The sequence below is a fragment of the Pogona vitticeps genome, chromosome 2 (assembly GCF_051106095.1).
Source record: "Pogona vitticeps strain Pit_001003342236 chromosome 2, PviZW2.1, whole genome shotgun sequence".
NCBI lineage: Eukaryota > Metazoa > Chordata > Lepidosauria > Squamata > Agamidae > Pogona > Pogona vitticeps.
In genome coordinates, this window is record NC_135784.1 from 128,515,900 (window position 1) to 128,529,711 (window position 13,812).

The 13,812-nt window shown below is 40.3% G+C and overlaps 1 protein-coding gene across 2 annotated transcripts in view; it reads right to left on the reverse strand.

Annotated features, from left to right (window-relative positions):
• Positions 1 to 7,241, reverse strand: part of COX10 (cytochrome c oxidase assembly factor heme A:farnesyltransferase COX10) — a 132,937-nt gene extending 125,696 nt beyond the window's left edge. The window contains exons 1-3 of one of the 2 annotated variants that reach the window (XM_072990414.2): positions 7,017 to 7,241; positions 3,450 to 3,575; positions 1,844 to 2,204 (exon numbers count right to left, since the gene is read on the reverse strand). In XM_072990414.2, coding sequence (XP_072846515.2) covers positions 1,844 to 2,204; positions 3,450 to 3,542 — 454 coding nt within the window. In that variant the 5' untranslated portion in view covers positions 3,543 to 3,575; positions 7,017 to 7,241. The remainder of the gene's footprint in view (positions 1 to 1,843; positions 2,205 to 3,449; positions 3,576 to 7,016) is intronic. The other variant, XM_072990413.2, reaches the window with a different exon arrangement.
• Between the last annotated feature and the right edge of the window lie 6,571 nt (positions 7,242 to 13,812).

The window sequence follows — 13,812 nt, forward strand, 5'->3', positions numbered from 1 at the left end:
CCAGTGAGCACTCAGGGTTGATTTCATTTAAAATGGATAGGTTTTTTCTCTTTGCAGTCCAGGGGACTCAGACACACTTCCTAGTGTACTGCAAATGACTATGGTCCTCTGAAGAGGAAACAGAGGGACCTCAGAGCACAGGTCATCCTGCTTTCCTGTCATTGAGGCCCGGGGAAATAGTCAACTATAATGGAAGCCAGCAGGTTACCTATTCGTTTCCGCATTGACTTCAAAGTATTAATGATTACATATAAAGCCCTAAACGGTTTGGGACCTCAATATTTGGCAGATCGCCTCCTCCCACCCAGATCTACCCGAGTCACCCGACATAGCCAGCAGGGACGGCTGAGGGGACTGACGCCGAGGGAGGCCCGGAAGGAGAAAACAAGAAACCGGGCCTTCTCGGCAGTTGCCCCTCGGCTGTGGAACACACTTCCCACTGAAATTCGGCTGGCACCCTCGCTGGGTGTGTTCAAAAACCAACTAAAAACATGGTTATTCAGACAGGCCTTCCCCCCAGTCACCTAAGTTCCTTCCCCCTTTTTTCTGGTTCTTAATGTTGCCATCTTGGATAATATTAATTATAATAATTGCATTATGTTAGTTATTCTTCTATATTGTTTTAATGTGTTTTAATTTTTGTAAGCCGCCCCGAGTAGACCTTGTCTAGAGGGGCGGGGTAGAAATTGAATAAATAAATAAATAAATAAATAGTTGTACAGATGTTGACATCATGAACCACCTGGCATCTTGGGTTTGCATTTTCATGAAGAACTCATTGCACGTGATGAGTTATATCTTGGGGAGAAAATGTTTGGCAGAAATCTTGCAAACCTAGTTTAGAGAGCTTTGAACAGAAACCCACCAGAAAGAGTAATTGCAATATTTCAGGCACCATGGAAACAGGTACCAGGGATAACAATGCCAGTTATGTGTCTGAAACAGAGACCTGCAAATCAAGGGGAAAGGGCAGCAATGAAGCATCTAGAGGGACAGATTCATGGCTTCATATATTTCTGCCCCAATGCACAGAGAATAAGAAACCAACAAGATAAGCTTGAACTCTTAGCACAGGGAGGCAAGTATCATATACTGAAACCTGGTGGAGTGATACCCAACTGGAATATAGTAATGGAAGGGTATAACTTATTTAAAAGGAACAAATGAAACAGGAAGAGAGGAGGAGCAGCACTTTATATAAAAGATGCATACATCAGTGAGGAGATTTATGTGTTGGAGCATGGACACTGCTGGAAGGCATTTAAGTAAAAATCAAAAAATATCCCTCAGAAGAAGAGAATGGCAAATCACATCTGTGTATTCTATATCTAGAAAACCTTGAAAGGTCACAAAAAATGACCCTTTCAGTCTTAGACCATCTTTCAAAACATTGGTCTCCAATTGTCAGAGATCCAAAGTTTACTCGTACTGAAAAAAAGACAAATATCAAAATTAAAACCAGAAATTACAGAGGCAAACCAATTTCTACTGTTCTACAAGGGTGAGCCATTCCACAGTGGTGCAGAATTCTGGTGCAGCCTTTAGATCAATCTCATGTGTTAAATTTAAATAAAAACACAAGAAGCATAAAAAACTATCTTCTAACACAACTGTTCCTCACATAAAACAGTAGATGTTGTCAAGGATTCTAGGACTTCAATAATCTCAAATACAACACATGGGAGTGAGTGGCTAGCAGTCCATACTATTTACTGAAAACTTGTAAGATTAACATATACAAACAAGAAGAGAAGCATATGAGCATTTAAAATAAAACTACCAGAAAGAGGAACAGACATATAAAAACAGTCTCCTAAAGATTAAAAAAAAGTATCATTAATACCTGTGAGTTTGATTTTGGACAAACGAGCCAAAATGCCTGGTAAGCTATCCAGCTCAATCTTCATCTCTTTCCACTGCTTCTCTTCCTTGGATGCAGGTCTCACTACAATGTCTGTGCTGTCAGTGATTGCTGTGGACCTCCATACTTTACTTTCATTAACCGTTGGTTTGTCAGACAAAGGTGGAAGAAGAGGTGAAACTGACGGCACAACATGGCCTACTATTTCTTCCTGAACTGAATGCTGTCTTTCACAGCAAGGTGGTGCAGCTGATTCTGGCTGTCCTTCAAAGCAAGGTGGTGTCACTGATTCTGGTTTCAGCTTTGCTTGCTGGAAGAGTCCTTTACTATGATCTGTTACATACTAGAGAACCAAAAGAAAGAGAAAAAGAGAACCAGTAAGTCATTTAATGGCATTTAAGCTACTTCAAATCATAGGTTCTACACTCAGGATATGAATATATTCTTCTATGAAAATACTACAGAACTCAGTGAATGAGTGCAAGATAACTTCCCAGTTTTGCCCAATGCATTTCACTTCAGATACTTCCAGCTAATGGCACTCCTTTATCTTACACAAACGTCCCCAACACAATGCTGCACCCTCCCCCCAATGTTTTGGACTTCATCTGTGTTTCAACTATGATGAATACAACAGGCGAGATCTGTAGTCCAAAACATTCCTAAAGCACCATGTTAGGAACATGAGTTGTTAAGGGTGAGTGAAACTTTAAACTACCTACCTCTAATAACAGTTTATTCTTCAAAATGAAACTAAAACTTTCACTCAGTTAATCCACAAACCAGTAATTCATTTATTTTTGAAAATATGTGAATCTACATTTAAATTCAATCTCCCTTATTCATGCTAAAATTTACTATTTTGCAACATAATAAAAAAGCAAAATAAGGGACGTGGTGGCGCTGCGGGCTAAACCACAGAAGCCTGTGCTGCAGGGTCAGAAGACCAAGCAGTCATAAGATCGAATCCACGCAACGGAGTGAACGCCCGTTGCTTGTCCCAGCTTCCGCCAACCTAGCGGTTCGAAAGCATGCAAATGCAAGTAGATAAATAGGGACCACCTCGGTGGGAAGGTAACAGCATTCCGTATCTAAGTCGCACTGGCCATGTGACCATGGAAGATTGTCTTCGGACAAAAAACGCTGGCTCTATGGCTTGGAAACGGGGATGAGCACCGCCCCCTAGAGTCGAACACGACTGGACAAAAATTGTCAAGGGGAACCTTTACCTTTTTGAAAAAGCAAAATAGAGGTTTATACACACTACATCTTCACCAGCTGAGAAAAAGCCAACAAGTCTAACTCTAAAAAAAAGAACAACATTTGGAAGCATGAGATGATAAGGACATCTTTTTTACGTGTTCCTTCCGCATGATTAACTAGAACTAACTGCACAACTACAACTTCTGTAATCCACACAAACTCTACCTCCTCTCAAGATGGTTTGTCAAATATTTTTTATACTGCATTTGCAAGTACAAAGTACCTGGCAATGTTGGGCACTAAAATATGGATTGGAAGTATACACAGCAAAGTCATCATATTTCTCTATATTTCTGATGTGTCACATATTTCTATACTGGCTTACCCTTTGCTTCAGGAAGTTTAACTTTTGAAATGTAATCCTTTTTTCTTTGGTGACTCTGAGAAATAATATAAACTTGCAAGGCACTTGCTGCATGGCTTTCTTCTTGAAGATGCTGGAAAAATATTCCTACAAGTAAGAAAAAATTGTTTATTTACAGAAAGGTTAGAAGCAGATCTAATACAGAGGCTCAGTATCAACAAAATAAGAAAGATACACAGGAGAACAAGTATAAATGAGAAAAAAGGAGATGCATACAAGCTTGCAAAATTCAAAGAGAATCATGTTTGTGTTTCATTTCAAACTATACACCAGCTAATCTTTTACATTCCTGATACTGTCATTGGCTAGAAAACTGATCATAATGAGAAAAGCATTAGCAGGATGGAATATTTACATAAAAGCAGGCACTGCCATAAAAGAAGCACCAAAGCTGAGCATTCATGTCAGGAGGATTGTTGGGGAACTCTACACCAGCCGCAATGTGTACATTTATTGCTGATCTTAAAAACTATGACATAAGACAGCTATAGAACTTCATTTTTAATTGTCACTGTAAAAAGTCCCATGATAATAAAGGAAAAAAACCAAGGCAATATTTTAACTCTAGTGCTTCAGTTGCTCAAGTTGTTACATGAAACTTGTATTGAATCACTACAGAAAAAAAGTTTTTCCACATCAAAAAGCATTCCTTTATGTAAGATGATTTTTAATGTCTATATACATTTTATTCAAAGCACACAATAATACTTTTTAAATGTAAGAGACTCATATTATCTTTTTTTTAAAAAGGTAATTAGGTAAAAAGTTGGTGAAAACCTATTTGTGGTAGCAACACTTCTATGGAGATTTGTATTTACTGTATTTTTCTATGTATAAGATGACATAATGTATAAGACGACCCCCACTTTTCCAACCCCAAATAAGAAAATTTGATCACTGCTTTCCCCTTCCACTTCCCAAGCCGCACAAAAGCAAGATCAAAGGGCTGAGGAAGTGGAGGGAGAAAGCAGCCATGAAAGGGCTGCAGGATCGCAGCCTTTGATCTTCCAGCAGGGGTAAAGCAGTGATGAAAGGGCTGGAGGATCAAAGGGCTGAGGTTAGGTTAGAGATCCTCCAGCCCTTTCAATCATTTTAGTTATGGAAGGTTAGGTTAAGCTGCAAAGCAAATACTGTAGGACTAATGACATCATGTAAGAATGCTTTTTTCTACACTAACAGAAGCAACCTGCTTTCCATGGAATGGAGAATGCTTCCTTTAATGTGTTCATCTGTTTAAAGCAAAGTTGGCTTGGACTCACTGTGTATGCCCCTTCTGAGGGAAGACATACGCAGTGGCAATGCTCCTTCCCACCAGACTCTAAAGTTCCCTTTGTGCAGTGGTTCTCCAGCTTGGGTCCCCAGATGTTCTTGGATTACAACTCCCAGAAACCCTGTCCAGCACCACTACGAAGGCTTGCGGGAGTTTGAGTCTAAGAACTATCTGGGGACCTAAGGTTGGGAATTTCTGCCTTAGTATCAATGGAAAATTTTAGGCTTAGATCTTGGAACTATGAATCTGTGACAGAGGCACTTTTTAAAAAAATCAGAGTCTGGCCAGCTCAACTGTCCTTTCCCTATCATTTTTAACCAGCCTAAGTATGAATTCAGCTGTAGATCTGAAGTCATATCTTTCTCACCTCAGCATTCATCATGGTACTTCAAGAAACACCAAATTCTAACATAAACCATCTTATGCTTTGTGATGAAGAAAACAAAAAGAATAATATCTGTTACAAAGGCCTAAGCATTTACTATGTGCTTAATGTGATTTTTAATAAATATTCTTTGCACAAGGAAACACCTGTGTTTGCAGACCAAGCCAATGCTAGGCCGCTCCTATTGATTTCAACAGGAGAGAACGCCACTTAAGGTTCAAGCTATAAATATGGTCTGTTATCAAACATGCTTTTGGTAGATCATATTAAAATATAAACTGCAAAAGAAATAGTACACTGAAATGGGAGTTCATAAGTCCCCTGCCCCAAACTTCTTATCTCGTGAACCAACTGGTCATACTCTATTAAGCAATTCTTAGGTGATCTTTTTCTTGAAATTAGAGCAATAAAACAATACATATGAAAAAATCTAGAGAAAACAACACCTACTAATTAGCATCAAAATTTTTGGTTTTTCACAATTTTGGTTTTTCACAACTTCAGTGGATCTAAACATCTGTAGTGTTGAACTATAATTAAATCAATGGTTACTGTCCTTCCTGATAGGGTCTGGCCTTACGATTAACAGTCCTGTTCAGGTTTTCCAAACTAAAGACCTTATTGAGTCAATGCATAAAATGTCAGATCTTCCTCTTTTCCTATTGCTTTCCAATTTTCTTACCACAACTGCTTTTTCTAGCATGTCTTTTCAGTAGTATGATAGTTTCATTTTAGTCATGCTTGGTTCTAATGAAAGTTCAGACTTGATTTTACCTAGTACTCATTTTTTTGTCTCTCTGGTGGTCCACTATACTGTATCCCCAAAACACTATATTTCAAATTATTGTTTTCCCATTTCAGCTTTCACATCTGTACCTAGTAATCTGGATTAGTACTACATAAATGATTTCTAGCCTTAGATTTTCTGTTCTCTCAGAAAGAAAATTATTGTCTCTTACTTCTCCTTCCATCTGCTACTAATCAGGTCCTGATTTTAGGGTACACAAGAGGCTTGGCCTACAAATATGTGATCTACTGGTAAGCATTTAGGATGGAATGTTCTATTTAATGGAACAGAAAAAAATCTTTGGAACCATCAAGAGAGTGACAACATAGAAAAGAAAATAATAATAAATGAATAGTTTCATTTACAGCACAACTTTATTTTTTCTGCTGGCAAAAAGGGCAGAGACTTTCTCTTGGCCTAGTCTTCCTTGAAACGTCTGAACCACCACCATACAATCTTCCCTTTTCTGTCCCCATACTAAAGCTAATGAAAAAGACACTTAAATGACATAAAAATAAACTTCTGATATTTATCTTTGTACGACATTATTTTTCTCCAATGCCAGCCCCACGTATATTTTCTATCATAAGCTCCTTGAGCAAAACACTCAAAGTCTGTTGGGACAGAACTCTCTCTCTATGCATATATTAGCGAAAAATGCTGCCAATCACACCTTTCCGTTTACAAAAATCAGGGAACAAAATGTTGCAGGAATGAGAGGAACGAATAACTGCTCTGCCGTTCTATAATTCCTGAGCCCGTTATCCATAATTCAAGAGGCAGCACATACTCTGCGTGCGGAAGGGCTCCAGTTAAAGCACCGACCTCGTCAGGAAAGGCTGGAGACGTCAATATGAAAAACACCGAACAAGGGAAGCCAGTGCCTGGACTCGGCCTGAGGCAGCGCCGCCTGACCTCGAGTGACCCTCCGGAAGACAGAAACCGCGATTAATGCGGAAGAAGCCGACAGGCACAGACGGAGAAAACCAGTAGCTTCCCCAAAATTACGGAAGCCAAACAATCCTCCCTTGGCCGCGAACCCCAAAACACTTCAGAAAGAAATCAACGGAGGCTCTGGGCACTGACCTTCCACGTTGTCGCCCGGCCACGCCTCACAGCCCCAGAACAGGGACTCTCTTGAGTTCCTTTATTGCCTCTCTGGGCCGGCGAGAGTGCAAAGCAAGACGCGGCATGGATGGGGCAGAGAAGGAAGCCCGAAGATCACCCTGCCCTTCATTCCCCTCAGCACGACTTCCTAGGCGCCGCCATCTTGACCGGCGTGTAACCACCGACCCTGTTTTGTTTCACTTCCGCGGGGTGAGGGCGGTACTTCCGGTGAACGAGGGCAAGCCGTTTGACCGCTTTCGAGGAGAGCGCGCGGCGGTGCCTTCGCTTCCAGTCGCTCCACGAAGGGCGGTTCTGGTGCTGGCTGGCGGCGGGGGTGGTGCCGTTGAGCGCCTTCCTTTTCCATAAGGCCTTAGGAGCTCCGGTGTTATCATTTGGGTGCGGGGGGGGGGGGCACCGGATTCTTCTCTAAGTGGGGGGGGTGGCGTTGCCCCGCTTTCATTTCCTATCCTTTCATTCTAAATATGCAAGCTAATAATGTTGATGTAAAGGGCCAGTCTTTATTTGTGTGTGGAATTATCTCAGCACAGTACAGCTGGAAGAGGGACTTTCGGAATCATCAAGTTCAGTTCCTGTCAGGGAGGACAGAGTGGGAAATTCAACTCTCAATGTCTTGTTCTGCAGTCAGATACCTACACCACTGAGCTGTCCAGCATTGCATAATACATGATACTCTGCATGGTCACTGGCTACACAGCATCACCTAGCCAGGAAGGGCATTTAATGAGAAACCAAAACTATCAACCACAAAAGTAGGCGTAATTTTATTCTTAGAGTATCTTTACAAGATTTACTTGGCAGATAATAAATCTAATGGCATAGAAGAATACATTATTTCAGGAAATCGGGGATTGGTTACAGTGATTGCAATTGAGATCATTAGTAGTTATATCACACATTAGTCAAATAGCAAAAGCAAAAATTCAAAAAGTAAACCAAAAAACTTACAATAATATTTGTATACTTTAAACAGTAACACTTTATTATAATAAGGAATTAATCCTCTGATACCTCTAACCAATATGAATGGTCAGTACTTTTACTATTATCATTTGTTGTTTCTATCCTGCTTTATTTGCTCGTTTGTATTTTGGCAGTTGCTCTAAGGAGTTAAAAAAATATTAAAGCATACTGTTGTTGTGCTGTGCAGAGGTATCTCTTGTCCTTATGTTCCATCCTCAGTGAACAAATGACTGTTGCATTCCAGCTCAGTAATAGAGAATTCTAGAAACTTGGTTCCTGTTTTACTAAGGTGTGTTTCAATTTCGAGTGGGGGCGGGGAGGCCAAAGGGAAAGGGTTATACACTGCCTCCACAGCCTTGGCTCAAAATGGCAGCTGCTTACAAGGTAAAGTGGCGCACAATTGTCAGTTTTGTGACATTTGACACTTCATGTTCTGTATCCTTCCAGGGTATGTTTTGCTACACACTGGCTCATGGTTTTGATCAGATATACTGGTTTGGAATTCTCATAAAAGACTCAGAGAAATGTTCAAAAGCGTTTTTCTTTCAACTAGCCAAATAAACCAGTGTTGGCTTCAAAATTGTAGCCAGTCTGGAAGCTTGTCCGATTGGCTTCTCTGGAGAGTTTGAACTAAACCATAGGTTCTTAACCAGTAGTCTGCAGACCCCTGGAGGCCCATTATGTCCTCACAGGGGATCCACAAAGGCCTGGAGAAATATTTTGATCTTTAGCAGTTAAAATAGAAACAAAGGGAAACATAGAACAAAATTGTCATTTTCCTTGCTTGTTTCTGTAAAATTTGGCTTTTCTAACCTATCATCTCCATTAAAAACAAACAAAAGTAAAAATTGTTTATGAAAATAATTGTTTGATAGCAAATAGCTGCTTGCCATTTCTGCATATGGTGAGAAAAAGCAAGTGAATGGTGCTGAGTGGCTGAGAGACAGCATGTGTCTGTACAGAGTTCCTTCTCCAGTCCTCTGAAGATGCCAGCCACAGAGACTGGTGAAATGTTAGGAAGAACAACCTTCAGAACACGGCCAAAGAGCCCAAAAAACCCACAACAACCATCAGATCCCAGCCTTTGAGAATACATCTTCATGAGATACTTTAAATAAATATTTGATGCTCTTTAGAGTTTTAAATCTTGAGATAAGTCTTGGTGGTCCGTAGCAAGAAAAGATATTTAAAGTGGGTCCGTAGTAGAGAAAAGGTTAAGAACTGCTGAAATAAACTAAGCATTTTTCTGACCTCTAATAGAACAGAAGTAGAAAGCAAGGACCTTGAATAACTTCCCCACTGGAGGCTGTTGATTATTCAAACATTCATCAAGAATTGAGTGCTGAAAGGAATCCCTGCCAAGATGCTATTGAGATTTATTGAAGTATTTTTACAGTTGTAATAGAGATACCAATCTCTCTGTAACTAAAAATACAGGTGTGCAAAACTTGGGACCCACCAATGTAAATGCAAACCACAAGCTTATGTGTGTGAAGTCCTCAGATGTTCTGCAAGTTACCTCTTTTATCTGCCTTTTTGAAACTGCAAAGATGGGCAGGTGGGGGGGGAATAAGCCTATGGCAAGCACCTGGTAGGGCACAGTTATATGGCTGATGTGCTGCATCTGGTTTCATGTGTCATAAAGTAAGCAGTGCTGACATAGAAGTTATCATTTGAGCGCCAAGGCAAGAAAAATCAGTTGTATCTTATGCTATGTTGTATAAGAATCATTCTGATTGAGGAAAGTGCTTGAGAATAATTTCTGCCACAGGCTGCATCTCATTTAAAGGCTGCTGGGAAATCACACTTTCCTTCATTGTGTTTTTGTTTGTTTGTTTTAAAAACCCATTGGTGGTTCTGATTTAGATTGGAGCCCCAAACACAGGTAAAAAACTATTTTAATCTTCCCACACTGCGCTCCCTCGACTGTTCTTATCTGTGAAGAGGAAAAACATACACAGTTTCTACATATTTTCCTTTACATGGTTAAAAGCTTTTTGCAGTAACAGAAGGGAAAGGATTGAATCCCTGTGTACAGTGATTCTGAAGTAATTACTGTGGGGGGATCCTTTGTCTTATTTCAAAGGAGAAACCAAAAAGCCTCTAGAAGCACAGTGGCACAGCTGACGTTACTCTCAAATCTCCAAAACACTCATATTTTTCCTTACATATTTTATAGCTGTAATACAATATCTCGACTTGCATTACAAAAAAGAGTTGGTAGGGGGAAAACACAAAAAGTATGTGAAGCATCCTCTTTGTGATGCTTTCCATCCTTGTCCTACTGTTTGTGCACCTCACCACCACTGATGCATATGCTTCCTGGCATTCCTATTTGTTTAATTACTTAACGTTTCTTTGTTGAAGACCAGGAACCTGTCTCTTTTATCTAAAACTACTCTTTATTTTCCTCAGCCAGTACAGTTAGGATGCTCAGTTTCACCCAACTTGCTACTCTTGCAAAGGAGTATTTGTTTCTAGAAGTTGATTGCTGCCTTGGAGGCCTAGCAGGTTCCAACTTGCTTGGATTTGATGAGCTAATACTATTATTCTTACTAATATTTTCTAATACTGTAGTTCAAGGTCAGGCATCCTTATTTAAACAAGACTCCTGAGAAATGTATATTTTTCTTACCTGTTTGCTGCAATGTGCAGGGGTGTTTTTTTCCACTTGTTGTACTGGCTTCTAGATAAGCAACACGTGCTAACATGTGATGTTTAGCAATGGGGGCCCCACTAATTTTAATTATAGCCACATATTAGCAGCATTGTGCAGTCTGCGTTCCTGTTAAAATCATAAACCTTAACTAGAGAAACTTTAATTAGATTTTTTTTTTGAGCAAAATGCAATAGCTTCATATGATGAGGTGCAAATTTTGAGGCTTTTAATAGTTGTAAAAAACCACCCTCATGAGAGAAAACAGCAATAAGGGCCCTTGTTAGCTTGATTTGTTTTCAGAAAATGGCATTAAAGTCCCATTGTAGAAATACATGGATGGCATCACTCCACAGAGACTTGGCATCCTTTCAAATACAGGGTTTAAGAAGGGGAAGTACAAAACAAATACAGTGGTGCCTCACTTAACGATTCCCTCGTTAAACGACGAATCCGCTTTACGATGGTTTTTTGCAATCACAAAACGATGTTCCTACAGGGAAAAATCGTTTTACCACGATCGGTTCCCTGCTTTGGGAACCAGTTTTTTGCATTACGATGATTTCCAAACAGCTGATCGGTGTATCGCAAAATGGCCACCCGTTGTGTAAAATGGCTCCCCGCTGTTTTTAGGACGGATTCCTCGCTTAACAGGCATTGGAAAATGGCCGCCCTACGGAGGATCTTCGCTGCACGATGAGGTATTTCGCCCATTGGAATGCATTGAATGGTTTTCAATGCATTTCAATGGTTTTTTTAGTTTTGCTTGATGACAATTTCGCTTAACAGCAATTTTAACAGAACACATTATCATCGTCAAGCGAGGCACCTTGTTCCTATGGGAGCCCTTTGTGGATCATTTCAGAAGTGCCACTGCCATGCTGTTTTGTTGAGTGCAGCCCAGTGTTGTACAACCATCCTGAGATACTGCAAAGTTTTAGCACTGTTTGTCCAGTCTGCTCTTCTTAGTTAACCAGTATCTTTGTACATCTCTGTGTGATCCAAAGAAGGCTGTTCAGGTGCAATGTACCGTATTTTTTCCATGTATAAGACTATACTTTTGTCTAAAAATTTTAGACTAAAAATTGAGGGTCGTCTTATAGACAGAAGTAGGCTGAGGAGAGTACAAAAACAAGTGGAGAGGAAAGCAGGGATTAAATTGTTCCTGTAAGGCCTTGATCTCTGCTTTCCCCTCCACTTGCTAATCCTTAGCAAAAGGAAAGCAGGGATCAAAGCGCTTCAGGATGGCTTTGATCCCTGCTTTCTCCTCTGCTTGCTAAGTCCCATGGGGCTTAACAAAAGGAGGGGGAAGAATCAAAGCAATCCCGTAGCTGTATAAGGGGGGAAAGCGATCAAAATGATCATGCAGTTGCGGGATTGCTTTGATCCCTTTCCCCCTCATTTTGCTAAACCCCGTGGGGCTTAGGACAAAGGGAGAAAGCAGATACCTAAGTGATCCTGCAGTGCTTTGATCCCTTTCCCCCTACACTTGCTAAGCCCCACTTAGATTTCTTAATTTTGGGTTAGAAAAGTGGGGGGGCACATCTTATACATGGAAAAATATGGTAAATGAAATCAATATTAGATTAAAAAACAAAACACCAATGCAGCTTCAATGACTTGACATAAGCAAGTTCTTTCAAACTACATCAGGATTCAGGTGACATCTTCCATCTCCCCAAAGTTGGCTGTAGCACCCTATCTGTAGAATGCTCTCCCCTTTGGGGCTTGAGGGAGACTGGTTTTGGCATTATTTTGGCACCAAGTCAAAACATGGGGCTGGACTTGATGATCTTTAGGCCCCTTCCAGCTCTGCAGTTCTAAGATGATGGGGATAATGACGACGATGACAATGATTATCACCTCTGGTGGGGTGAGTATCTTGGCAGTGTGCTTTAATGTTATGTGCTTTAAATTGTTTAATTGTAAATTGTTTTAAAGACGTTATATTTTAAAATTATTTTATATGCCTTTGTAACCCACCATGCTATCTTGTGATATAGAGTGGGCTATAAATAATTTAAATAAGCAATACATTAAGTCAACTGGGATGCACATTGCTTAGCATTTGTCTACTGCTTTTCAAATACACCTGATTTGGAAGAGACCTGTAAATCGTGATCTGAGAGAAGCCCATCTGCCTTACTCTAGTGATGTATACTCAGTTAGAAAGCTGGACAACAAAAAAGCTGGTGGGGAAAAAATAATTCATTAGAAATGTAGTGTTGGAGGAGACGAGAACTTTATGGACTGCCGGAAAGACAAATATGGGGGTTCTCATTCAAATCGAGTCTGAACTCTCACTAGCAACTAAAATGGCAAAACTGAGGCTATTGTACTCTAGATGTCTCGAAAAGACAAGATGCACAGGAAAAAAACTCTGCTCAGAAAAATCAAAGTCAATAGGAAAACAGGAGAACCTGGCACAAGTATTACATGAGATGGAAAGAAGCCATGGTGTTTAGTATGAAAGTCCTGAGCAAGACATTAACCGATACAGTTGTCATAACTTGGAAATGTCTTGATGTGTCATAACAGCAACAATGTGCTTCTCACTCATCTATTTATCTGTCCATCCTTGTCTCCATAGATTACCCTTTCTAAACATGTCATTCATGCCTGAATATAATTTGTTCACTAATGTTTATCTGCACATATCCGAGTCCTTACATTTTGTACTTCTTATTATATGCCATAAAGTCACTTTGGACTTATGGTAACCTTTTAATTGTTGTTGTTTAGTCATTAAGTCGTGTCTGAGTCATCATGACCCCATGGACCAGTGCACACCAGGCCCTCCTCTCTTCCACTGCCTCTCTGAGTTTGGTCAAATTCATGTTGGTTGCTTCTGTGACGCTGTCCAACCATCCCGTCCTCTGACGTCCCTTTCGACTGTTGCCTTCATACTTTCCCAACATCAGGGTCTTTTCCAGGGAGTCTTCTCATGAGATGGCCAAAGTATTGGAGCCTCAGCTTCAGGATCTGTCCTTCCCATGAGCACTCAGGGTTAATTTCCTTTAGAATGGATAGGTTTGTTCTCCTTGCACTCCAGGGGACTCTCGAGAGCCTCCTCCAGCACCACAATTCAAAAGCATAAATTCCTCAGCGGTCAACTTTCTTTATGGTCCAGCTCTCACC